This window comes from Mustela nigripes, chromosome 10, assembly GCF_022355385.1.
Source record: "Mustela nigripes isolate SB6536 chromosome 10, MUSNIG.SB6536, whole genome shotgun sequence".
NCBI classification, from domain to species: Eukaryota; Metazoa; Chordata; class Mammalia; order Carnivora; family Mustelidae; genus Mustela; species Mustela nigripes.
Genome location: NC_081566.1, coordinates 55,691,933 through 55,719,708, shown reverse-complemented (window position 1 = coordinate 55,719,708; position 27,776 = coordinate 55,691,933). Strand labels below are relative to the sequence as shown.

At 37.7% G+C, this 27,776-nt stretch overlaps 1 protein-coding gene across 2 annotated transcripts in view; it reads left to right on the top strand.

The window, feature by feature from the left end:
• EPRS1 (glutamyl-prolyl-tRNA synthetase 1) overlaps positions 1-27,776 on the top strand; it is a 65,510-nt gene that overhangs the window by 9,115 nt on the left and 28,619 nt on the right. Inside the window, exons 5-18 of one of the 2 annotated variants that reach the window (XM_059413358.1) lie at positions 437-576; positions 1,940-2,034; positions 6,016-6,142; positions 6,854-7,046; positions 8,495-8,666; positions 10,615-10,848; positions 12,057-12,141; positions 12,556-12,615; positions 12,912-12,932; positions 18,537-18,647; positions 20,614-20,750; positions 21,552-21,759; positions 22,334-22,446; positions 23,366-23,483. In XM_059413358.1, coding sequence (XP_059269341.1) covers positions 437-576; positions 1,940-2,034; positions 6,016-6,142; positions 6,854-7,046; positions 8,495-8,666; positions 10,615-10,848; positions 12,057-12,141; positions 12,556-12,615; positions 12,912-12,932; positions 18,537-18,647; positions 20,614-20,750; positions 21,552-21,759; positions 22,334-22,446; positions 23,366-23,483 — 1,814 coding nt within the window. The remainder of the gene's footprint in view (positions 1-436; positions 577-1,939; positions 2,035-6,015; positions 6,143-6,853; positions 7,047-8,494; positions 8,667-10,614; positions 10,849-12,056; positions 12,142-12,555; positions 12,616-12,911; positions 12,933-18,536; positions 18,648-20,613; positions 20,751-21,551; positions 21,760-22,333; positions 22,447-23,365; positions 23,484-27,776) is intronic. The other variant, XM_059413359.1, reaches the window with a different exon arrangement.

Below are 27,776 nucleotides of genomic sequence, written 5' to 3'. Positions count from 1 at the left end.
TTTTTTTTTTTTTTTAAAGTAGGCTTCACGCCCAACATGGGGCATGAACTCAAGACCCTGGGATTAAGAGTCACTTGCTCTATGACATGAGCCAGCCAGGGACACCTCTAGAAGCACAACTTTAAGCTATCTCATTTACTTAAATTAACCACAACTAGAACTTTGCTTTTAAAGTTGTGGATTTATCGAATGGTTTTAAAATAATTTTTGCTAGGGGCACTTGGGTGGCTCAGTCAGTTAAGCGGTTGCCTTCAGCTCAGGTCATGATCCTGGGGTCGTGGGATTGAGCCCCGCGTAAGGCTCCCTACTCAGCAGGTAGCCTGCTTCTCCCTCTGCCTGCTGCTCCCCCTGCTTATGCTCTCTTTCCTCCCCTTCCCTCTCCCTCTCTGTGAAATAAATAAATAAAATGTTAAAAAAAAATTATTTTTGCTAATAGGCAGTGCTGCATGGCAGGAACAGTTGAAACAGAACAAAGCTCCAGTGCACTTAAAACGCTGGTTTGGCTTTCTCGAAGCCCAGCAGGCCTTCCAGTCTGTAGGTACCAAGTGGAATGTTTCAGCGACCAAAGCTAAAGCGGTAAGCATTTTTTAATGCTGATACCTTAGTATCAGTACTAAATTAGTACCTCAGCATTCAGATCTCAGGTCTCACAGAGACCGTAGATCTGAAAAGAAAATTATTCTTACTTGGAGTTTTTCTTTTCATATGTGGAAAAGGATCTTCTTGGAAAAATCTGCTGAGTTTGTTAAGTGTGGTCTTGCCTTTAACTGTTTAACTCCATGAAGCCTTCATTACATGTCTAAAATCTTATGATCGTGCAGTATATGTCTCTTAGGAAATCCAAAGTCCAAGTAATTAAAGTCTCATTCTTTATGGCTATATGAGTTTTCCTTCCTCCCACCTCCCCTGTTTGCTCATTTTTGACCGTTGAGTCGTGGGCTTCTGCGGAGCCTTTTTGTTGGTCCTCTAAGAGGATGTGATGCCGAGTCCAGTAGGAAAGATTCTCTTCCCCTGGCAGAGCCTCTCTACTTTGATCTGTTTCACACATTAAGCATGTGTAGTAAAGTCTCAACTTAAAGGTTTTCCACTGCAGTAAAATTAGAAAACTACTGCCTGCTTGAGTTAAGACACAACAGTCTGCTCGGTGGTTTTGGCTAAAAATCGTCACTTGTCCTTCACCATTTTTTCCATGAAATCAGTTACTAAGTTCTGTTCTTCTCCTATTTGTTGATATGTTTTCTGTCTCCACTATTACTCAGTTTTATTGGAGCTTCATTACCTCTTGGTTGATTTAATACCATAATCTCACCCAAGGTCTCTCTGTCTTTTCTACTTCAGTCTCCGCATTGTGCATGGTATCATTTTAGAAAATACAAATAAATGGTCCTGTTACTCCTGGGATTTCCTTGTTGCCTAAAACCGAAAAGCACGTGTATGAGGAGCTTCACATTCTGGACCTCATCAACAGTTTCACCTTCCCTGTCACCCGTCCCACGTGCATATTTTACCTTTTCGTGGATGGTGCCCTGTCTTTGTGTCTTACATGTGCTGTTGTTCCTTTTCTTAGAATGAAGGCACTTACACATTCTACATCTAATGTATTTCCACTTATTTTTTAAGGTCCAGTTTTGGTTTTTATCTCCTTTTAAGCTTTTCCTGATGACCCTAGAAGCTGTTGGTTAATGTCCGCTGACTGCTCTGGCAGCACTCTGTGAATACATGTGTATATATCTGTTCCCATCCTTCATAAGATTTTGGGCGTATTTACATCCTTCATAAGGTTTTGGGTGCTCAAGTGCAAGGACAGCGTTCTGGTCCTCATATGTCTTGTAATCATGCCTCGTCCATAGTGGGCACTGAGTTAAGTATTTGTTGAATGAATGTGTTCTTTAACATTTAATGATGTAACTGTATTTGTTGTTTTTGTTCTGCTTTTCAGATACCTGAGAAAAAACAAGATGTTGGGAAATTTGTTGAGCTTCCAGGTGCTGAGATGGGAAAGGTTACCGTCAGATTTCCTCCAGAGGCTAGTGGGTAAGGAAATGTAACTTGTAATTACAGTGGAATATATTTAGTGGAAAAGCTTTAGGATAGTTGAGTACTTATGATACTACTAGATTACTAACATAGAAGAAAATAAGTAAGATTTTAATTGTGGGAATCAAAATTCTAAACATTTTCATAGTCTATTTATTATTGACAAGTAATGTTAATGTATCAAATTTATAGTTTTAGCTTACTAATCAGACAGTATTGTTATTTTGTCCCACACAGAATTTTAATATAAAAATATCCATAAATAGAAAGCCTTAAGTCTTAATTACATTTTGAGAATCTTCCGCTCCCATTTAACAAGGATTTGTAGTTGTACCCGGCGCGGTCCTTTTGGTTAGCAGTAGAAGTTATGGTAGAATTATTTTTAGGTTCCTTTTTTTCTGAAATAAAGAGGCATCCTGAAAAAAGCCTATTCCTTTTCAGTTCTTTCTATTGTCAGCAGACTTCCCAGCCCCTTTCCTTTGTGGTAGCAAAAGAAAATAACATTTGAATAGCTCTTTGGAGGAAAAGACTTGTTTTGGCTGGCGGCCACCAGCCTGCGGCCTTCCCAGGCCTTGCCCAGCATTGTCCAGGGCTGTGGGGAGTCCACCTTGCGCATGCGTTGGCCTCTTTGCGCTGGACAAGCTTTGTAATAGCGCCCCTCCAGTGATGATAATGTAAAGTGTGTCTTATTAAAGCCATTAGCCTCAGGAACTTAGCCATTAGGAAAGAATTGTGCCACATTTGATAAATGAGATGATTCCCCCCCCCCCCAAATTTGTTTAATTTCAGATTGTGTATTCTGTAGTAAATTCTTACCCATTTGTGGTAAGTGGAATGTGTAGACAGTAGAAAGTAGCAGAGTAAGCAAAAAACTGTTTTATTTTAGCTGTTCTTAATAGTTCTCCACAGACTTCTCATAAGCACCACTGACAGGAAAATTTGTTGTAGAATTCCACATTTTCTCTCTGCTTTTCTAAGTTTGTTGATGAAGGTGGTAAAATAAAGGATAGATAGAAGGAGATGAAAGAGAAATAATGAATTCGGAAAATTCATAGACTAATTAAATGGTCGCTTGGTAGCTGATGGGGGGAATCGCATAAATCAGACTTAGCATATGTGCCTTAATTCCCACAGACCTCTCGGGTCCTTTGTGGTGCCCGTGTTCTGCTCCTGTGTGCTTCATCACAGCTGGTTTCCCAGGGGCAGTGACTTCAGGGGTTTCCTATAGCCGCTTTCTGAGCAGTGGCTGTTTATAGCTCTGGCATTTGGACATTAGTTCTTTGACAATCTTTTTATATTTTCTGTCACTGTCATTTCTTAGAAAAATGAGTACCTCATGTTTTTAATATATGAAGTACATTTGTCTGCCATAAATTATATCAATTTCAGAGACATGCTCTTTGCCAAATACAGCTTGAGGATTTGAAATATAAATCAGTATTCAGGTGTTTTTTTGGTCTTTTTTGTTTTACTAGTCATAATTTTATCATACCCCTTTATACTGCTGAAGAATTCTTAATTTTTCTTTTTCTTTTCTTTCTTTTTTTTTTTTTTTTTTTTAAGATTTTATTTTTAAGTAATCTCTATACCCAGCATGGGGCCTTAAATTACAACCTTGAGATCAAGAGTTGCATGTCTACCAACTGAGCCAGCCAGCTAGGGTCCCCCTGTAATTTTTCTTATTAGTCATTTTATTTTTCTGTGTCTTTCGTGAAATGCCAGAAGGCATGACTTTTTTGTTTGTGTAAGATTTTATTAACTTAGTTGACAGAGAGAGAGCACAAAAGCAGGGTGAGTGGCAGGCAGAGGAAGTGGCAGAAGCAGACTTCCCACTGAGCTCGGAGCCCTCACCTGTCGGGGCTTGATCCCAGGACTCTGGGATCGTGACCTGAGGCGAAGGCAGATGCTTAACCAACTGAGCTACCCACGTGCCCCGAAGGCTTGACTTTTGCCCTTTTTCTTATTCTTAGCTAATATATATAGAACCTGTTATATGCAGGTACTACCAAGCATTGTACATTTAGTGTTTTAATCCTAATAGCCCTGTGAGGAAAGCACTTTTAATAGCTGCATTTTACAAATGGTTTCAGAAACTGATTCCTACAACATTTTGGTAGTTTGCCAAACTTGTGCTATCTGGCTCTAGAGTCCATTTGACTTAAAATTCTGCAGCCTATGCTGTTATGTGTGGCAGAAGCCCAACTCGGTATTAGTACTAACTGAAAAGCGTGAATCTTACTTTCTTTATCTAGCTAGATGTCTCTTGAGCTGGTTATTTTAGTTATCTTGTGAATATTTTATAGTCCTTTTAACTTTCTTGACGTTTAGAATTGTTAGAACCATACACATTATTTCAGATTCAGAAACATCATCTGTAAGATAATGGTTTGATTTCCTCACCTCTCTTAAATTAATTCCTTTATGTAAAGCCTAACACATTAACTAGCATATATTGTGGATAGTTAGTGATTATTAGTTTGTTGTTGTTGTTTTTTCGTTCCTAATGATGGGTATAGGATGATATAGGTATAACACTTTCAACAAAGACTACAGACAGTGTTTCTGTTTCTTTCTTGGAACTCACTGTCCTTTGTTTTATTTTATTTTTGGTTAACCTTTTGTTTTAGAGTAGTTGTAATTTTCAGAAGCATAGCAAAGATAGTACAAAATGTTCCCACATACACTGCCCCCAGTTATCTGTAATGTTTACCATCTTAACATTACTCTTGTACCTTTATCACACCTGGTGAACCAATATCAATATTATTATCATCACCTAAACTCCATACCTTTTTTGGATTTCATTAATTTTTTCCTAATGTCCTTTCTCTGTTTTAGAATATCATCTGGGATACCAGTGATGGCCTTTTATGTTATGCAGAACGTTTTGAATAACTCTAAATGCATTGCTTTGTATTTGTCTACATTAACCTAAATTATTCTTAACACTTAATCATTGATCTAGAATGCTGCCTGAATTTCTGAAACAGGGATTGCTTTAAAAACTGATGTGAAGACTTGCAAGGAGTTGTATTTTCCCCTTCCCTCTTGACACCAGCTGAGATCGTGTTGGCATGAAACCAGGAAACTAACGCAGTTGGGGCCATGGCTACCACTAGCGGAAACTAGCAGAAATGATCCAGTGTTCTTGCTTCATGCCATGCTTGCTGCCTGGGAAAGGGTATTTTCAACAGTAGTGGTACAGGATACTGCTTTTTACCCACATTGCTGATAGAAGAGAACATTGATATAGAATATTACCAACAGTGCCTGTGACATACTTTATTCCTTGTAATTGCCAGTTGCCTGTAGAACAGAGTAGTGTTTTCATAGATTGCGATTCACAGAGCGTTGGTCCTGGAAGGTCCTTTAATTCAAATCCCCTTTATTGGCTTCTGAGAAAACTGACACCTTGAGAAGTGGCTCTCCTGCAGCCTCCTGATCCCCGTGTGCCCTTTCATGGGATCCTCCTGTGGCAGTGGTGATCTCAGAGGTGCCTCTCACTGGCCTGCATGAGGTGGGCACTCGGTTCTCAGTAGCATCAGCTCTTAGTGAAGAAGATCCACTGCCACGTAGCACTGAAAGCTGTTTGGGAAGCAGTTTTCCTCTAACTAAATGACCACTTGTTTCCTCTGTAAGGAAAAAAAAAAAGATTTTCCTTGAGGTTGGTTTTTTCTTTATTTTGTTCTTTATTTTGTTTTTTTCTTTTGAAGGTTGTAATGTTAACAAATAACTTATCCCTTTGTGAGATTTTACATATGAAATTGTTTCTTGTGATTATTTTATAAATGTTATAGCCTTTTTCTTCCTGTGAGGGTCAGATTTTCTATCACAGTACTTTTTTATTACAAAATAAAATATGACTGGAGTACCAACTAGAAGGATTTTTGTTTAGTTCTCATCTCCTCAAAAAGGTTAAGTTTAAGTATTTAGTTAAAACATGTTAATGAGTTTCTTTGTGAAATGTTTTTGTTTTAGTTACTTACACATTGGGCATGCAAAAGCTGCTCTTCTGAACCAGCACTACCAGGTTAACTTTAAAGGGAAACTGATCATGAGATTTGATGACACAAATCCTGAAAAAGAAAAGGAAGATTTTGAGAAGGTAATTAAAGGTGTAGTGATGACCCTTTGTCAGAAAAGTTCATGAAAATTAGAGGGTGACCTGATACCTTCATGGTATGAAAATAAGTTTGTTCTCATAGCTGCTTTTTTCCCTCATCTGTATATTCTGTGTCTGAGACCTAAGCTAAGCAATATTGAGCTCCCATACGAAAAAACTTCAATTTATTTTTTTCTTCCACAATTGTACAGTTTACCAAAGTGTGCTGTATTTTCCTTTAAGTACTAATTTCTTAAATGAATTGGTCACTAGAGGCAGGTTTCCTTTTTGTCATATAATTTTAAGTGTATGAATGAAACAGACACTTAAGTAGGTATTGGAAAATTGGGAAGGTTTCCTAGCCTCTTTTATCCTCTTTATTCAGAAGCATTTCAATTTATTCAAAGAGAGGGCAAATGATTGTCAGTATGACCAATAATAACCAGTTTTCCAGAGTAAATGGAAAGCTCTTTCATGAGATCAGCTTTCTCAGCTGAAAATTTGGAGTCTAATATAATGAATATCTTTTTTTCTTTTCTTACCTAATATACAACTTGCACAGACATTTTCAGGTTTTTGTTTTTTTGTTTTTTTGTTTTTTTTTTTTTGACTGATGGTGTATAATTACATTTGCCCAAATGCAGTATCAAGGATTGAAAATACACAAGAAAATGCAAAAGATAAAGTGATGGTTATTTTGGATTCTTTTTGTAGGTTATCTTGGAAGATGTTGCAATGTTGCATATCAAACCAGATCAATTTACTTATACCTCGGATCATTTTGAGACTATAATGAAATATGCAGAGAAGCTAATTCAGGAAGGGAAGGCGTATGTAGATGATACTCCTGCAGAGCAGATGAAAGCAGAACGTGAACAGAGGATCGAATCCAAGCACAGAAAAAACTGTAAGGCACATTTAGTGTATTGTATTTTAATTGATGGGCTTCTGTTCTATTTCTCTAGTAGAATAAGATTTCTGTGAAAGATGCTCGTTTGAGACACATTTGGGAATATGATTCACACGTTAATTCATCGTAATTCTTTTTCTTTCTTTATCATCTTTAATTGTTTTCACTTTGTTGCCATCACAACTGCATGTCACGTGTGCGCGCCCTTTGTGTCTTGCTTACTAAGTGCCGCCTTTGGTATTCTATTCATTCCGTTTGAATGGTTATTTCCGCAGGTTTTTGTAGTTGTCCCAATTTAAATACTGAGTCTTTCTGTAAAATGATCATGTTATTAGTACCCAAATCATCTTAGCATGTGGGTAAATGTGAATGTAATAACTGAATATAATATTGAAGCTCGGTGTACTGCTCTGTACCTCAGAAATATCACTTGACGAAATAACCTTTCTTACTCATTACTTGTCCCCTGAGTTACTGAATAGGGCTATTTTCACTCTGTAATTATGTTGCCGTAATTTCCACAGTATATTGTATTTACATCTTGGGAAGTGTCTAGTGGATTTAGATTGTTACGGAAGTCTTTCTTTTTTTCTCTCTCTTTTTTAAGTTTCCCTACATTTTCAGAGATTGTTAACAACTTTACTTGTAGACCTCACTTGATTTTTTTGAGGGCAGGTAAGATGTGTGCATTTCCTTCAGGAGCTTCCACAGACAATCACTGTGTCATAGTTCTTTCCTACCTACATGGGACAGGTTTTCAGTGTTCTCACATAAATAGAACCATAGCCACTTAGGACATAGAATTCTTTTTTCTGGGATTAAACTTGTGTCATTGTTTTCCGTGTGCTCTCATGTTTTTCAGTTTAAGAGTCTCCTGCTTTCCACTGGAATGACTGACAGGGCTTTCAGGGAGCCCACAGGGTCAGGCTCACAGCCCGAGCTGTGTTCTTTTCCTGGGCCCGGGCAATAGCACTGATCCCTGTGGGCCCCGTGGATCAGGCCAATCTGGTCTGTCCCCTGGGCGTGAGGTGGTAAAGGGACAGAATGCTTCTGCTTCAAAGGCAGTGTTAAATTTGAGGGGGTCAGGCTGACCGGTTGTGCTCTGATGGGAAAAGAGGAAATGCAAGATAAGAAAAACCTTCTGGCCTCTTTCGTTCATACTCTTAGATCAGTATTACATCAGTGGAATGTATTGATTTGACTGCCTTTAAAAATATATTTATAGAGTGTATTTTTTAAGCATTTTGTGAGACTTCATAAAAAAAATGATGCATTTACTCTTAATACCAAATATTAGAACTATTATATTTTAAACTAGTGGAGTGTGCTTTTATTATATAAGTAGAATGTGGAAATTTGTATCAAATTATGAGACTATTAAAATAATTTGAATTCAACTATATTAGTAATACATGAGATAAACTAATACAGTTATCATCTTATAGCTGTTGAGAAGAATCTGCAAATGTGGGAAGAAATGAAAAAAGGGAGCCAGTTTGGCCAGTCCTGTTGTCTGAGAGCAAAAATGGACATGAGTAGTAACAATGGATGTATGAGAGACCCGACGCTTTATCGCTGTAAAATTCAGCCACATCCAAGAACTGGAAATAAATACAAGTGAGTGTATCTCTTTCATTGTGCTCGGTAGCCTAGTATGATTTTTGTTGATCTCTGTAAATGTGGAGTACATTCAGAATAGTCAAGAGACTTGGATCTTTGTTCGTCCACAGGTTAGTAACTGCTGTTGGTAAGAGTGTGTAACCTAATCTCTTGGGGGTTTACTCACCTATTGATTAAGGTTATGTTAGGTTATTTCTAAGATAATTTCCATCTATAAAAGCCCTATACTCTCCCAAAAATTGCTTTTTGTATTGACTAGGTTTACTGTGGTGTGTATCTTTATTTTTTATTTTTTAAAGATTTTATTCATTTATTTGAGAGAGAGAGATCACAGGTAGGCAGAGAGGCAGGCAGAGAGAAGCAGGCTCCCCACTGAGTAGAGAGTCTGATTGGGGCTCGATCCCAGGACCCTGGGATCATGACCTGAGCTGAAGCCAGAGGCTTAACCCCCTGAGCCACCCAGGTGCCCTGGTGTGTATCTTTAGATGAAGATAGTTTTTTTCCTCTAATAAACTTGGATTCTGCTGGGCATAAATTGATTCACAAAAGTGATGGAATTGAAAATTTACAGAAATAGGAACAATATAAGAAAGTATCATGCGTCTTTTTTCTAGTTTTGATTAGCTTTCTGTGTGGGTTTTCAGTTAATGATTTTTTTCTTCAAATGGGTTCCCCTTCCCTATTTATTTACTTTTATAAAGTAACTATAGAATTTTTTTTTAATAATTTGAAGAAGCCTACTACATATAATTGCTGAATCTGCACGTCTGAGATTAGTGAATGTAAATGCTAATAACTTCTTTAGCTAATGTAACTTTCTTTAAATGTGTGGGTGTAGATATGGTGTCCATATGTAGACAAAACCTTACACATGTGGTTACAGGTGTCTACATAAGTCATTTTTAACAGGGTGCTTTCTCCTTATTTTATTAAGCAAATACTTTGACTACCTTTGGAAAAGTGAATTTGGATACACATTTTCAGTATCAAATAATTGCCAAGTATGATGCAGTAGCATTTTAATGAAGTCGTATCCAAAAAATTAGAAGGCATAATGCGATAATATATTCCTTAAAACTCAGAGTGCTTTCACATTGTGTACATTATTTTAATCAGGAATTGTTTTTAAGGCCATTTCATCTTAAATGGAATTTTAATTAACCTACTTTTCTTCTCTTTTACTTGTCAGAGAAGGAAATGCTTTATTCTTAAATTCATTTAATTACAGGAGATTAAGCTTAGGTATTTATTCAAGTGTGGGATTTATTAAGATACTGAAAAGCTAAAAATTCCTTTGAATTATTATGTACAGTTGACTCTTGAGCAGTGTAGGGAGTTAAGATGCCGACCCCCTGTGCAGTCAAAAATCTGTGTATGACTTCTGATTCCCCAAGAACTTAGCTACCAGTAGCCTCCTATTGACAGAAGCCTTACTGATAACATAGTCAATTAACATATTTTTGTTATATTTATTATATACTGTATTCATAAAATAAACCAGAGAAAATAAAATACTAGAAAAATCATAAGAATACATTTGCAGTACTGTACTGTGTTTATAAAAATCCATGAATAAGTGGACACATGTAGTTCTAATTTGTGGTGTTCAAGGGTCAGCAGTATTTTGCTTTTTACTTTCTCCTATGCTATACATGAAGTGTGGATTGTAGAATTTGCTGTGCCAATACCCAGTTGTCTGTTAAGTTGCAAATTTGCTTTTTTGTTTGAACATTGAGTGGGTTAACTGATGTGTTGGTCCCAAAGACTGATAATATTTTGATATACTTTGAATATTATGGGTCATAAAAATTGTTGATTTTTAAGAAATTCCTAATTTGTAAGGAATTCTGTTTCAAATTACTCTTGCTTCTTACAATGCAATAGTCTAAGATGGAAAGGGTAACATGCTTCCGTTTACTTTTCAATGTCTTCCCTTTTTTTCCAGTGTTTATCCAACATACGATTTTGCCTGTCCCATAGTTGACAGTATTGAAGGCGTTACGCATGCCCTGAGAACAACAGAATACCACGACAGAGATGAACAGTTTTATTGGATTATTGAAGCCTTAGGCATAAGAAAGCCATATATTTGGGAATATAGTCGACTGAATCTCAACAACACCGTGCTCTCGAAAAGAAAACTCACGTGGTTTGTCAACGAAGGACTGGTGGACGGATGGTACGTTCACTGTGACCTAGAATTTAGGGGAAGGAGTGAGAACACGGTCTGTCAGTGATTTTAAAACTGTTTTGAGGGGCGGGTGGGAGGGTGAATGGGAAGAGGTAGAGTGGGTGGGCCTCTAGGGTTTCTGGTCCTTATCTTTATTTCATTCAGTGCATCAAGTTCCTCTACCACTCCCCTTTATTTTAATGCTGCAAATGCGGAGTGCCCATTTGGACCCTGGTGCATGGAAATGCAACACAATCTGTTGATCTTAGCATTTTGTAGAAAAGTAGTTGTGACTCTTTTCCTTTGTATATCTGGTTACCATTTTCCACACTGTGCTGAGGCTCTGAGGCTTTTCAGCTAGGTCCCAGGAAGGCCAAAAATACTGAGTTGAGGCGAAGACATAAACGGTTTCTGCCTTGGTGGTGAAGACCCACCTTGTGGAGCCATTGGTGGCCCAGAGTACTCAGCTCCTAGGACAAGTTAACAAATCTCTGTAGCATGTTCTGCGAGAAAGAGGAATATAAAAATTCAAGTCGTCTTGTAGCCTTAGATCTGTGTAAAGGAAACTTGTTCAAATGAGTTACCATGCTGATGAGTCTGTTCTTTATGTGAATTAACGGGAATGTATGTATTAGTTTCTGTTAGCATCGCATAATAGTTAATATGTATTTTATACTGGTTTTAGAGCTGAATTTGATAAAGGGCAAGTTTATCTTGGGCTCCAGGCAAAAGTTTTTATTGGAAATAAAATAAAATTTCTGCAGAATGTTAATAACCAGTATATATATTTTTTATAACCCAAGGGACTTAGTAAAGTATGTTCGTACATGGGTGACATGATACCATTTCTTACCTGATTCTCACGGTTGTATGTAGAATAGGGAGCTTGAATATTTGTTAAATAAAAAGCAAGTAAGAATGTTTTAATACACGGGTTTTCCCTATTTGAAGATGCAACTGTGTCTTTTTTGAAATGTGTTTTTACTGTTCGTAGTAATGCATTTATTTTACTGAGCAGTATTTGACGAGTAAGCAGTTTTCCTCTTCCATGTCTGTGGGCTCATTGGTATTACGAGTTACTCAATTATTATTTAAACAACTCAGTCCAACTATTTCCTAAGCTAGCTGTAATTATTACTCATTAAGGTATTTTGTACTGCTTGTGTTTGTACATTAAAAAGATCTCCTTGGTACTTACAAATTTCCCTGTTTCCCAGGGATGACCCGAGGTTTCCTACGGTTCGTGGTGTGCTGAGAAGAGGGATGACTGTTGAAGGGCTGAAACAGTTCATTGCCGCTCAGGTGACCCACACGCTTTGTTGTCCGTCTTCTCTGTTTGAGTTTTCAGGTGTCTTATTAATATCCCTTTAGTCTCTATTAATTTCTGTTCATTTTGTTCCTTGTTCCTTATAATGCAAAGGCAGAATTTTTTTTTTTTCAAAGTGTATGTTTATGATGGTGGAAAATTGAGAGCGTCCTACTCTAGTAAGCTGAAGTGGGACAGAGATGGCCTGTAGTATTTTTATATAGTGAAATATCCAGCTCTTGACTCTGGCTGTTCAGGGTAACCAAATAGTTTGTGCGTACTAGGTTTTATATTCCAATGGAAGTAAACTTGCAAGTATTTGGGGGGTTTATTTTTTTTCTAACATCTTAGCTTACGTACTCCAATGAATACTTTTTGCCTTTTAAGTTATTTTATTATTGCTTTTCTAGGGTTCTTCACGTTCAGTTGTGAACATGGAATGGGACAAAATCTGGGCATTTAATAAAAAGGTACACATTTTGACTTTTGGTCCTCCTTTCTTGTGCCTAAGTCCTGAATAATATGATATGTGTAGAATTCATTAGTGTGTTCATCAGAGAGAAAACTTTGTCAAGAATGTTACCATTTTGCTGACCTTCAGGAAAATGGAATGTTTTCCTTTCTTAAACCTATAAAGAGTATTAAGCCTATTTTCTATACCAAACAAGTCACAGTGATTAAAACAAACTTGGAGTTAGTGGGGAGCGGTAACAGTTTTTTCCTTAAATATCTTATGAACACTGCATTTCATTTTTCTGCTTTCAAGCTGCGAGCTCTCTGTAAGAAGGTATCACTTAACGCTTTTATTTGCCTTACCTAGCACATAGCTTTTAGCGTATTACATGTTATAACCTGAGATGTTATACAGCTTTGAAGCACAATCACATTTATATAAAAGACTTGCTTAAACAAATCCACTGAAAATGCATTATTCCTAGTTTTAAAAATCATGTCCTCTGGTTTTCTTAGTGGCAAAGGGAAGATCTGGCTAATTTGATTCCACTGTTCCCTTGTGTGCTGAGAGGACGGAGTTTTTAAGTTGTATGTTTCGAGTTGTATTGAAGGTTCACTAATTGTAATTCCTGTGTCTTATTGAATCTAGTTTTTTTTTTTTTTTTAACTGTTCTTAAATGAAAGTCAAATAAGGAATACTGCATATTGACATTGTTAATTGCCAATTGGAAGCAGATGCTTAGACACTATAATAAGGCAAATCATCAAAATGCCATGTTTTAAACTATAGTTTCTGTGATTGTGTTCTGTACTTTTTTCTTACTGCTGCTTGATTGTGCTGATGCCTTGCTTCAAGAAAGACTTGCTTGTCTCGCATGTGTCTTGAACTTGTTTTATTTAGTGTCGTGTGTTTTTGATACATAAAGGAATTAATTGGCTCTTTCTGTTGCTGCAGTTACTAATAATAAATACAAGTAGAATTTACAGGCAAGGTTAATTTGGTGTACTTTTCATTAATAACCCAAATTTTAAAGGTTTTAAGTTTTAATAAAGTTCTACATGTGCACTTAGTTCAAATACATGATTCTATTTCACCACGGTCAGTTCTGTAGGTCTGTTAAGGTGAGGAGCACAGTTCCCTCTCTTCTTCCTTCACGCCCCCACCCCAGAGAAACACTTTCAGCTCTTTTAGATCAGTGTTTTGGTGTTTTTATTGCCTGTATCTCTAAATAATGTGTGTGTTGCTATTTCTTATTTTTTATTTAAGTTTTAGGCATCCTCCTCTGACTCACAATGAAAAGAGGGGACATGAGTCTCTTACTTTTTCTCAGACCCTCTTGGTTTTCTTGTAGTTAATTATTGTTTTCCCTCGTTTGTTTCATTTTCTATGTCTGTCCTCTTTGAATTGTCTGAGTTTCCTACCAAGGTGTTCTTGTGCCTCAGCGTTCTTTCAGTTCCGTCATGGAGACGGCTCTGCTAGAGCCTTCTGCCCTGCTCCGCGCTGCTGCGGAGGCTCAGCAGTCTTCCGTGCTCGGCCATCATTCTGGGGTTTCCTGTGCTTTTGTTCTGTGATGGATCGATCGCCTGGTTCTTGGAACTCTTGTATCTTTTTATGTTCCTCTTGCTTTGCTCTGCTCTGTCCTTTGGTAGCTCCCTGAGAAGGGGGCAAGGGATGAAGATTTTTGAGACCTTGTATATGACCTTTTTCATTCTGAAATTTCATGAGGAGGTATGGCGGGGCTCTGTTTTCATCTTTATCCGTCAGAAAAACAGGTGGCTTCCAGTGTGGAAACTCGTTCTGGGAAATTGTCTTGAATCCTTTATTTGTTCTCTGCCTTGTGTTCTCCCTGGAACTCGTAAGCAGATGTTGGGCCTCCTGGACTGGTCCTCCAGGTTTCTCTTCTCTCTTTTTTTCTATCTCATCTTTTGGCTTTGCTTTGTGCTGGATTGACTCAGCTGTATCTTCCCGACCTCCTGTTGAGTTTTTCATTTATATATCATGTTTCCAAGATTTTGTTTCTGTTCTCTGATTTAAAAAAAAGTTCTTGTTCTTGTTCCTGTTTCATGCTTCGAATACTGACATTAGTAGAAATTCTTCTTGTGATCTCGCTTTCCTGCGGATTATTTTGGCTTTCTGTTTCATATTAAAAGCATGTTAAAGACATCTCAGAGGTCTGGATAATCTTGAATATCTGCTCATGTTTAACATGGAGGACTAAAGGAGCAGTTAGCAGGCCCAAAACAAAGAGTTGGACTTGTCAGCTGAGCCTCACTGTAGGATGACCTTGCTGAGTCAGTTAGTTGGAGCATCTCTGTGTTAGTAACTTTATCTCTTATCTCTTGGAATTGGCAGTTTTTCCAAGGAAGTTTCTTTTAATTACCTGCCTGCAGTGTGAAGGCTTAGCTGTCAGAGCTTTGGAGCTGAACGGAAGAGGACCGAGGGCCTTTCTGTGTAGTATCATGCATTCACTTAATTTTGTGCGGTACCCTCTCCTTCAACTCCTCCTGGTACTTGCCAGGATCTAGGCACCCTCCTCCTTGCAGAGTGACTTCCTTCTGTAGTGGGGGTGGGAAGTGGCAGTGCCTCATTTATGAACAGAGAGGGGATGTTTCTGTATGGTTTTCAGATCACAGAATTTTGTTGTTAGCTCCTCTTTGATTACACTAGTTTTCGGGGTTTGTACTTTTCAACAGCAACACCAAAAAATCCTTTTCTTTAAATCTTTCCCCTTTTTTTAAGATTTCATTTATTTGAGAGAGAGAGAGAGCGCGCGAGCACTAAGCGGGGAGGAGAGGGAGAAGCAGGTTCCCTTCAAGCAAGGAGCCCAATGCAGGGCTCGATCCCAGGAGCCCGGGATCATGATCTGAGCTGAAGGTGGATGCTTAACTGACTGAGCCACCCAGGTGCCCCAATCCTTTATGTTTTTTTAATGGGGATACAGGAGGGAATGAAAGTAGATGAGTATTCTTCAGGCTGCTTTGTTTATCCATACGTCTGTGGGACCTCTAATCAGTAAGCATCCTGTTGAAAACAGCACAGTTAAAACTTTTTTTTTTTTTTTAAAGATTTTATGTATTTATTTGACGAGAGAAATCACAAGTAGATGATGGAGAGGCACACAGACAGAGAGAGGGAAGCAGGCTCCCTGCTGAGCAGAGAGCCTGATGCGGGACTTGATCCCAGGACCCTGAGATCATGACCTGAGCCGAAGGCAGCGGCTTAACCCACTGAGCCACCCAGGGGCCCCCAGTTAACACATTTTGCTGGGTAGTAAAAATGATGTTATTCTGGTGACGGACCTTTGCGTTTCTGTTGCGGCTTTCCTCACCTCCTCCACTTCCTTCCCTTTGCCACCCTTTCTGCCCCTTGAGGTGCAGATCTCATATTTCGGGTTCATGTACCATTCAGTCAGATTACTGCTTTGTTATTTTGTAGCTCACTCTTTCTTTCCAAGCTCTGTGAATAAAATGTAAGTGAGACATCACTGAACTAAATTTAACACCATGGCTCGGTGAGGCAGTCATTAAGGACAGAGATAAAATGTTATTCTGTGGACACTCTCCCGTTCTTAGTAACTTAGCATTTTTGTTAAAGCATCTTCTGCTAAAGGACTAGAGGGGTAACTGGATTAGCTGGAACTCTTTAAGTACATGTTCCTTTGGAGAAAGAGCTTTATTTGCAGAGCATAGTGTATATGGCTGAGAAAAGGGGAGAAATGGATGAAGGGGACAGTGAGATGTGGGGTGAGTAATCATCTCAATATCCTCCTGAAAATTCTATAATCCATAATTTCTTAGCCTGGCTTTTCATATTGGTGAGAAATTAATACATAATTTTTCTGAATCATAATTAAATAAAAGTTACCTAGTTTATTACATATAATCTACCGTAATACTGATAGGAGACATTTCACTAGCTTACTCTGTATTAACATAATTTTTTTTTTGGTTGTATGTAAGTGTAAATATTAGGATCTGAACTCTTTAGCCAAGGCAGAAAAGTCATGGCTTTAAGGTGTTCATTTTACAGTAATACTTGCTTACATCAACCTTCCTTTATTGCTATAATTTTTAAAGCTATGTTAGTGTTTCAGTAGTATGTAAATATCATAGTTTCCCCCCCAAACCTCATCCCAACTCCCTTGCCTCTGCCCCTACCTAGTAAATTTAAAGTAGGTAGAGACTTCTCTCTTTGATCCCCAAAAAGGAAAGTTTCCAAATGAAAAATTTTCAAGTAAACCCCAGTAAATAAAAGGGTAGCTTTTCTGGTGGAAGTGTGTTAAGGGTTCTGGATTCTTCTCCACAGTCCCAGGCCTGTCTTTCCCCCACTTGGTGGTGTCTGCCAGGGGAACTCCTTGAAATCCCTGGGACACTTCAGAGTAATTTGATCCAGAAATTTTTAGAATTGTATAATTTAGAGCTGAACAACTTAAAATCTTTTAATCCAAGATTTCTTAGATTTCACTGTCCCTGACTATCCTATGGAATGCTTGTTAAAAATAGATTTCTTTAGCCTTTACTTCAGACTATCACATTCATTGTCCTGTATGGTTAAGTGGCCTGAGAATCTGAGCTAGCCACCCAGTAAGTGATGATTGTAAATAGTCAGGTGTGAGAAACCATCTTCTCCGGCTCTTGTCAGGTGAGGAGGCTGAGCTGCAGTGACCTGGAAGAGGTTTCCCAGGCCGGCTTGTCTAGTTGTAGCTTTCTTTAAAGAAACTATATCTTCCTGGCTTAAGTACTGAACCGAGGAATCGCAAATTAAGTCTTCAATCATTTTAGCCCAGTTGAAGCTAAAAGGAGGAATCTTTAACTAGTAAGGATGATCTTTAAGCTAACTCAAGGAAGGAAGGAATGGAATGATGATCTAGAGAGAGGCTGGTCGTGATTTACTACCAACATGAACCAGAAGCCAGGAGGAGTAGCAGACACGGGGAGTTAGGGAGTTAAAGAGCTTTTCAGGCTTTTATGAGTGACCCTCTGAGTCACTGAGAATTTTCATATTATTCTTTTAAAATAACCCCAGTGGTAACAACAACAGAATAATACAAAACAAACACGGCCAAGTTCGGTTAGCGTACCCTCTATTTCCTACATCCTCCTTAGCGCCTCACTCTGTACATACGCCTCTATCTACGTTTTTCTTCCATATGCTTTATTTAGTGTCTACACACTGCTGTTTTGTGTGGTCACCATGGATCATTTTAAATTGAACAGTGAAGTGAGGAAAATACATCCGATCCAGAAGGGCATGCTATTGCTGTTTTGGAGGTGGAGTTAGGTCAGAGCACAGCGAGTAGAACCATTCATCCAGTGAATCCGCAAATGTCTGTTGATTACCTGTGTGTGCCCGGCCCTGGCTCAGTACTGGGAACACAGTGGTCCCTGTATATGTAGCTTGCAGACCAGCAGAAATGTCTTGTTTATACTATTGAGTTTGTAGAATTGCCTTATTATAGTGACCTAATAATGTTTTGCTTTTGATTGTGATGTGTTGCCTAACACTGATTAAAACTGATACTAAGATACAATACCTATATTCTTTGAAAACGGATTTTTCCAGTAATACAAAAGGACATATAACACTTACCCATAGGATTGATACATGACCCCGCAGGATGATTTTTCCTCATCTTCTAATAACAGAATTATAAGTTATTTTCAAAGGTAATATTTTGCTTTAACTAATTGGTTTCTTTTCACCTGTCAGGACTTATTCTTGAGAAGGAACTCTGAATTTTATGTAGCTTTCAATTATGATTGTTTCCTTTTTTTCCACCGGACAGTTAAATATTAGAGGAGATTTAGCAGGTAAAACAAAAAATTAGTAAATGCAGTAACAAAGAAAGCCAGTTAGTATTCCTGTGCTATCATTTATTTTATTTATGAAGTTTTAAAAATATCTGGATGTTTTAACACGAGGTTGCATTTGTTGCAGGTTATTGACCCGGTGGCGCCACGATATGTTGCATTACTGAAGAAAGATGTGGTTCCTGTGAATATCCCTGAGGCTCAGGAGGAGATGAAAGAAGTAGCCAAACACCCAAAGGTCACCCTGCACTTTCACCAATGTTATTCTCAGAAGGAGCAGGATAAGAAAAGGGAAAATGTGGCTTGGGGGCAGCTGTTGCATGGTTTTGAGATCATTTTCTATTCAATACTATTTGTCCGATTTGATACTAATTGAAGTAAATGTTTTTGTGGGTTTTTTGCTGAGGAAATTTATTTTAGTAATAATCCAAAACACATCTCAGAACTTTTCCACTCTGTGCCTTTGTTGTTGTTGTTCTGTAGAGAGAGTATATAAGTATATAATAGAAGTTCACCTTTTCTTGGAGTCCTACTGGAAGATCATACCATAATTTAGGCTGTTGTCTTTATAGGGAAGCTGAGGTGTGTTCTCTGTTAACTAGTTATTCATTGGTACCTTTGTCTTTAAGCCCAAACATTAGACCTAGTAATATTGAATCACAGTTTTTCTTTTTTTTAAAGTAGGCTCCATGCCTAGTTTGGGGCTCGGACTCATGACCCTGAGATCAAGAGTCGTGTGCTCTACCAGTTGAGCCAGCCAGGTGCCCTTTGAGTCACAGTTTTCATTCAGAATCTATCACACTGGCATTTAGTCTGTTTTAGAGAATGTCAGTGAAGTGAGAATGAACTCTGTCCATCTGAATTCAGAATATAAATCTTAGATACAAGTAGCAGGGAGTTCCTCTTAGTTAAACCATGATTGTTGTCTTCGTTATGACTGCTTGCTTGACAGCCTTGCAGCAAAAATAGATCCTTTTATTCAAGTTTTGTGGGTTGTCTATAAATACCTTCATTGTATAATGGAGATGCATAGACTGACTCACTCATACAATAGCCTAATGTACTCAGAACTGTTATATACACAGGCTAACTCACATATAAAATAATAGGCATCTGAGTTGGAGCCTTATATGATTGTCTTTCTACATCGCAGTGGCTATTTTTAACTTTAAAGATTTGAGTTATTTTAGGGCGACTCCTAATAAGATTTGGAAAGAGTAGATGTTTGTGATAGATTTGACTTTGCCTTTATCTTACATCTGATTGGTTCAACCAGGCGATGGTGCTCTCTGTGTATCATGTCACTGACTACAGTTAGCTTAATTGTGAAGCTTACTGAATGCTTTGAAATTTGAGTGGTGAGAAAATGTCCTAAGGCACTTATTTGTTAAAATGGTAGTTGTGTTCAGATAGCATAGTTAATAGTTACACATAATAAAGGATAAGTTTATTATTCATTTGGAGACACTCTTTAAATGATGAGTGGTGTGCTCAGTGCGATCTGTGGAATCTTAGGTATCATTTTCCTCACTAAATCTTAGCCTGTTACCATTCTCTGAGCTCAGCAGAATGTAAGTCAATACAGCATCCTGATTTTTCTCAAATACATTGGTACATTTATTGAGTAATTACTAAATACATGCTGTGTAATATTTATTTCCAAAAATCTTAGACTTTTCTCCTTTTGAAGTCTGTTAAACAAAAACTGAGAGTTAACACACCATTCTTTTTATTCTCCAAATCTTTTTCCTTCTTTTATAATACATACTGAAAAGACAGAAAATTTATCTATCTATACAAATATGATACTCTTTTAATTTGTCATCTAAGATATGAAAGGTCCACAAATTTTCCTGCTGTGGTGACATCTGTTGTCCTGTAATGTTCTGTAGCCACTGATCAGAAGTGACTCCATTTTCTCCTTTGTTGCCAAGCACTAGTGACATTCTGAGGACTGCAAAGTAGATTCTGGTTGGAGGAACAGCAAAAACAAATGATAACTGTCTTAGCTCTGAAAACAAAGAATTTTAGGCTGGTAGTAATTGTAGGGACTTTGTCTGACTCCCATTAGCATTACTGCCATGTGGCTGGGATTCAGCATGTTTGATTAAAGAATTAAATGAATGAATATTAAATTTGCATGCTGGGTTCAATAAGTTGTTTCAGTCAACACTCTTCTTCTTTTTTCTTTTTTAATCAATCAGAATCCTGATGTTGGCTTGAAGCCAGTGTGGTACAGTCCTAAAGTTTTCATTGAAGGTGCTGATGCAGAGACCTTGTCGGAGGGGGAGATGGTTACCTTTATAAATTGGGGCAACATCAACATTACTAAAATAAATAAGTAAGAACTTTTTGTCTGTTTTTTAATAAATATGGAAGGGAATTCTTAGTTTATTCACTTATTAAAAATTACCAGATTTAGTCTCATTCATTTTCCCACCAGTAAATCTGCTCAGGGATAGAAACTGCTAATTCTGGACGCACAACAGGTTTCTTTTCCATGTGTGTCCAGTTTACTAATTGGGTATTGGGGTGTTTTGCTTGTGATACTGAAAATTACTGTGTCTAGATGTAAAAAAAAATAGTTCTCATGCTTACAGTTGTCTTGTCATCTGATTCTCATTGTACAGTTGCTGGGCAAGGGATCCTTTGGACAGATTTTGTATACATAACATTCTTTATCCTAAAATCTGTTTTAAAATTATTTTGTGATGAATACGTGCTTTCTAGTTACTACAGTGTGCTACACTTATTCTTAAGATTACATAAATGGAACATAGTATGCTAATAAAATTTATGTAAACTCTGAAATCTGAATTGTCCAGTCATTACGTATGATTTCAAGTAATTGTTAAATGTTTTAAAATATGGTACTTTATATTTTTTAATGTTTAATGCAGATGACTTTAAAATTTGTAGATATGCTCATGTTTTTCATCAGACGAGTGTGCATCTGCTCCCTAGCAGATTTTATTTTATTCGTCTCTTAACCAGTATTTGTCTGGAACATACTAGAAGCTCAAATGTTTGGTTTGGCATTTTTCCAAAGAAGATTCCTAGCCATTTATTATAGGTACAGGACAAAATAATGCATTTATGACAGTTATGGTTTTCTCTTAACACTTTTCAATCTTATATCTAGAAGTGCAGATGGAAAAATTGTATCTCTTGATGCAAAGTTGAATTTGGAGAACAAAGACTACAAGAAAACCACGAAGATCACATGGCTTGCAGAGACTGCACGTGCCCTTCCTATTCCTGCAATCTGTGTCACCTACGAGCACTTGATCACCAAGCCGGTGCTGGGGAAAGATGAGGACTTTAAGCAGTATGTGAACAAGAACAGTAAGGTAGTCTCCTGAAAGACACCATGTTTCTTTTTCCTTGTTATATAAACTTTTTTTTAGAATTTTTAAAATTACTTTTGAGTATTTGGTTTTCAAGTAAAATGGAAAAGATCTGTAAAAGATCTGTTAAAATGAAAAGATATAAAAGAGTGCTGTTTCTGTTTTATGGAAGGTAAGAGTTGAAGCACAGCGAGGTTAAAGAACTTGCTTATGCTTAAGTGCCGTGCTGCTGTGCCTTACAGCTAGGTCTGTCTGTGCTTTCCTCACTGCCGCTCATGGTGGAATTTATGGTGGGAAACTTACTTAAGTATGCAGGGATACTAATCAAGTTGATTAAAAGGTTTCCCTAATTAAAAGTTAATTCATCGGTTCATCAGTTTTAAGTTTTAAAAAAATACAATATGTAATTGTTTACTTCTTTATTGTTTCACTGTATCTGCTTAAGTAGTAAAGTTTTTAACATATCTCTTTAAATTAAGGATAGTCCGCCTTCTGGAAAAACAACTTCTATTTTAGAGTTGTTTTCAGTGCTCTGATTTCTAAGAAGTTGTATTTTGGTTTTCTGTCATCTTTATAGCATGAAGAACTAATGCTGGGGGATCCCTGCCTTAAGGATTTGAAAAAAGGAGACATTATACAACTCCAGAGAAGAGGATTCTTCATATGTGATCAGCCATATGAACCTGTTAGGTAAGTAAATGTCAATGAGCATTTAAATGAAAATGCTTAACATTCTTACAGTAGTAAGATTTTAAATATTGAATTTCTACTAAAATACTCTACCTGATAATTCTCTATTCAGTTTGATATTTGCCTTTTATATTTAATATTTCAGACCTTAAGGTAACAAGCAGTAACTCTGAAACAGCATAATAATAACAAATTATTGATTTCTAAAATTAAACCATCTTGTAATTCATCTTCATGTAGTCTCAAGTATAAAGAGAAATTCCAATATATCGTTGGGTAAAAATTGTTACTATTACCTTTTTATAGTATATTTTCATTAGATGCATTATAGAATATAAATAACGTAGCAGATACTTTTAGAGGAAAATCGTCATCTCAGTAAAGCTATCAAAAATATTGAAGAGATGTACTGAATTCTTCTCTTTATATTTTCACTTGAGCTTTTACTACAAAATTTGAAGAAGTCCTATGCTTATCAGTAGCCTTGGTGGCAGTGGATTTTGCTGATTACTTTTAAAAATTGAGAAATTCTTTTAAATGTTTTACGGAAATTTTTCTGTTCACAAGCATATTAGGTGTTGTATGGAGATGCATTTGTCTTTCGGTCAAGAATGAGCACCCACTAGTGCCATTTCTGCTGGCAGGCAGAGGAGCTGAACTTTTGTCCTAGAGTTAGCCTGTTTATATCTATAAAAGATCTTAAACTGGAAGGTTATAATTAGCACTGTGAATTTTTATTTATGTATCCATTGTTTTTAAACTTCACTGAAGAGCTTCTGATTTGAATAATAAGAGAATGGACTGTTTATACTTCAAGAAGCATTAACATGATGCCAGTGACTTAATCTAGGAATTCAGTTTGAATTACTGTCACATAATTTTGTTCTAAACCTTTTTTGGCCCTCCGTTTTCTCTTTAGCCCATATAGCTGCAAAGAAGCCCCATGTGTTTTGATCTATATTCCTGATGGACATACAAAGGAAATGCCAACATCTGGGTCAAGGGAAAAGACCAAGGTAGAAACAACAAAAAATGAGGTAAACGTTGACTTCTGTGGATATGTCTCTAATCAACCATCTTTTTACCCCAGGATTTAGAATCTTTCTTCATGGTACCCACAGGCTAAGTGAAATTCTAATAGTTCTCTTTGTTAAGTTCAAAGAGATAAATGTTTCTTATGTAGTTACTTGAAGAAATAATAGATGTAAGTGGAATAAAAGAGAAATTTTATTCTTAAAAGATTGTGTTCTCAAATTTAAATATTTTAATTATTTCATTCTAAAAGTGATACACTGATTAAAAGAAAAAATAATACTTTATTTCTTTCCTGAATCTTATATTCGCCTTGGATACTACAGTGCTAACTTCCTGTTCCATAGTGATTTTCCTGTGGTGTTTGATTTTAACTTAGCAGCTGTGGAAATTTTAGTTTTACAAAGGTAGGACATCACTGAAAGGAATGTAACATGCTCTGATGTTATTGAGCCAACTTGAGCTTGTAGTACATGTAGTATTTGACAGATGTTGGACATGTTGCTGTTTACTTCAAATACTTAAAATATTTTATAGTGCCCCTGTGAATTTCCTGTGGCACCCTGGAGCACCTTGATGCATGGGTTGGGATCCCTGGGTGTTGGGTCTGCAGGGACATCTTGGCAGGTGGCTGGGAAGTAGGATTAGAAGATGTGTTAAGTGATTAGGAATCCAGAGGATGAGGGAAGGGAAGGTACAAAGTAGGACATGAGTTCAGGAAGTAGAATAAGTAATGTAGTAAGTCCTAATTTTGTGTGATTGAATAGGTGAATAAAAAATAACCTGAGCTAGGGAAGATAGAAACACATAACTTTATTAGATACGAGTTTAAAACTCTTTTTACAATGGGAATGTCATAACTTGAGCTTTTAATTTACACACATTAAATACTGTGTGGTCTCTGACAAAAGAAAATTAAAGGAAGAAAAGAATTTAAATAGAGCAGTTCTTAAACTTTTTAGTCTCAAGGCCCTGTATACTCTTTTTTTTTTTTTTTTTTTTTAAGATTTTATTTATTAATTTGACAGAGATCACAAGTAGGCAGAGAGGCAGGCAGGGCATGGAGTGGGGGTAAGCAGGCTCCCCGCTGAGCAGAGAGCCAGACCTGGGGCTCTATGCCAGGATCCGGGCTGAAGACAGGTGCTTTAACCCACTGAAGCACCCAGATGCCCCAAGAGCCTGTATCCTCTTAAAAATGATTGAGGAACCTTTTTTTATATGTGGGTTATATTTATCAGTACTTGGTATACTAAGAGTTGAAACTGACAAGTTTTTAAATTAAGGATTAAGAATTAAGTTGTTGTTTTTTTTTTTTTAAGATTTTATTTATTTATTTGACAGAGAGAAATCACAAGTACACTGAGAGGCAGGCAGAGAGAGAGAGAGGGAAGCAGGCTCGTTGCTGAGCAGAGAGCCTGATGCGGGACTCGATCCCAGGACCCTGAGATCATGACCTGAGCCGAAGGCAGCGGCTTAACCCACTGAGCCACCCAGACGCCCAAGAATTAAGTTTTATTTTACTTATTTATCTATCTACTTTTTAAGAGAGAGGGTGAGAGAGAAAGAAATTCACGTACACAAGCCAGGGGCAGGAGAGGGAGAGTGTCTTTAGCAGGCTCCATGCCAGGCATGGAGTCCGATGAAGGACTTGATCTCACAACCCTGAGATCGTAACCTGAGCCAAAATCAAGAGTTAAACAACTTAGACTTAAAACTTAAGCCACCCCCACACCCTTACCAATTTGTTTTAAAATGGCAATAATGAACCCAATTATATTTATATAAATATGTTTTATGAAAAATAACTATTTTTTAAAAGTTTGAGTTAGAAGAATGCTGTGGTTTTGCACTTTTAAATATCTCTTTAAGATCTGACTTAGTCGCCTCAAAAAAATTGCACTGTGTACTCATGAAAGACTGACTCAAAATGACAGATTATGTCTTAGTGGATTAGAAAATAGCTGTGGCCTTACAGACCTCCTTTGAAAGGATCTCAGAAATCCTCTGGGTTCTGTATGCCACACCTTGAGAACTGCCAGTATATGTGATGAAATAAGAGTGACGTGGGGAATGTGGCTACCGAGGCTCCTGTTGGTCCCAGTGTCCCCCAGTAAAATTTTACGTATGCTGTAAAGATGCTAGTGTAACACTGTAAGTTTCTTTATTTATTTTCAAATTTTTATTTAAATCCTAGTTAGTTAACATAGAGTGTAATACTGGCTTCAGAAATTTGTGTATTCTTGAGAAACTTTGTTCTGTAAAGCAGCATACTAAGAATGACAGGGCTGGTTTATTAGGAAAAATAGGCTTGGGGCAAAACGCTAAGAACCTGTGCGTCTCCTATAGCTTCAGTCAGCTGTTGGCTGGTTGGCAGTCATCAGAGGCCTCGCTGGACATCCATGGTGGCTCACTCTCACGGGTGGCAGTTGATGCTGACTGTTGGCTAGGAAAGGGGAAATGTCGCACAAAGTAGCTACAAGTGACCTCTTTAGTGTGATAGTGTCAGGGTAGTGAAACTTCGTAGGACAACTCAGGGCTCCAGAAGTGAGTGGCTGGTAGACATGGTGGAAGCAGCATTGCCTTTTATGTTTTTGTTTTTGTTTTTTTTAGATTTTATTTATTTATTTGACAGATCACAAGCAGGCAGAGAGGCAGAGAGAGGGGGCGGGGAAGCAGGCTCTCCACCAAGTGAAGAGCCCGATGCGGGGCTCATCCCAGGACCCCGGGATCATGACCTGAGCCGAAGGCAGAGGCTTTAACCCACTGAGCCACCCAGGCGCCCCACCTTTTATGTTTTAAAAGGTGTTTAAAATCTCACATAGTGTCATTTCTGCCATGTACTTGGTCCAAGCACTCATAATCTTGCCCAGATTCAAGTGGGGGGTATAGACCCCACCTCTTGATGGACAGAGTGTTAGAAAGTTTGTGGATATATTTTGGAACCTGCACAAATCCTAAGAAAAGTTCAAATGCACTTGACTAGCATTGGTGTCCAACACTGCCTGGCAGCCTTAAGCCTTACTTTGATATGTAGGTCTTTGAGGGTGTTTTCCTCTAATAGAGAGCAGTACCATCAGAGCTAGAGTCTGACTCAGTGTGGATCCCACCTCATCTTTTTTTTTTTTTTTTTAAAGCCCAGGAGGCTAGCTCTTTGAAATTCCTTCATCTGAACTTGTACCTTCATTAGATGGCTTAATGTTATGGTAAACAGTGTTTTTAAAGTACCACCTTCACTCAAGGAAGCTGCTCCTCATTTTTTTTTTTAAGATTTTATTTATTTGAGGAAGAGAGTGCAGGCATAGGGGGTGGGGGCGCAGATAATGCAGACTTCCCGAGAGCATGAAGCCTGGCATGGGCCTTGATCCCTGAATCCTGGGATCATGAGCTGAGCTGAAGGCAGCTGCTTAACTGACTGAGCCACCTGGGTACCCCAAGGAGGACACTTCTAAAGCTTTCTCTTTTAATTGTGAGAAAGCTTTTTCCCCCGTATGCTTCTTTGACATCAAACATTAACATACTGGCAGAAACCACCACAAGGTGGTGTGATTTTTCAGTGTTACCCTAATACCTTTAATAGTGTTTCCCTGTTTACTAGGCATGAATGAGTCTATTCAGGTTATCAAAAATAAGTATAGCAGAACAGAATGTATATATTTTTGATACAGAATGACTCTATTGTATTCTTGCTTTACTGAATAATATTTGCGTTTATATGTGCATATTAACATTGGTGGTTGTATATTTTAAGGAGTAATTTCGAGTATATGTGGGTTTTTTTTTAAGATTTTATTTACTTTTTTTTTTTTTTAAAGATTTTATTTATTTACTTGAGAGAGAGACAGTGAGAGAGAGCATGAATGAGGAGAAGGTCAGAGAGAGAAGCAGACTCCCCATGGAGCTGGGAGTCCGATGCGGGACTCCAGGATCATGACCTGAGCCAAAGGCAGTCGTCCAACCAACTGAGCCACCCAGGCATTCCCTATTTACTTATTTTTTAATCTCTACACTCAATATGGGTTTTAAACTCATAGTTCTGAGACTAAGGGTCACATGCTCTACCAAGTGAGCTAGCAAACCTATGTGGTTTTTGTTTTTTTTTAATGTTTTATTTATTTATTTGACAGAGATCACAAGTAGGCAGAGAGGCAGGTAGGCAGAGAGAGAGGGGGGGAAACAGGCTCCCTGCTGAGCAGAGAGCCCTGTGCAGGCCCAATCCCAGGACTCTGAGATCCTGACCTGAGAGGCTTAACCAACTGAGCCCCCCAGGTGTCCCCTATATGGTTTTTGACTTACATGTT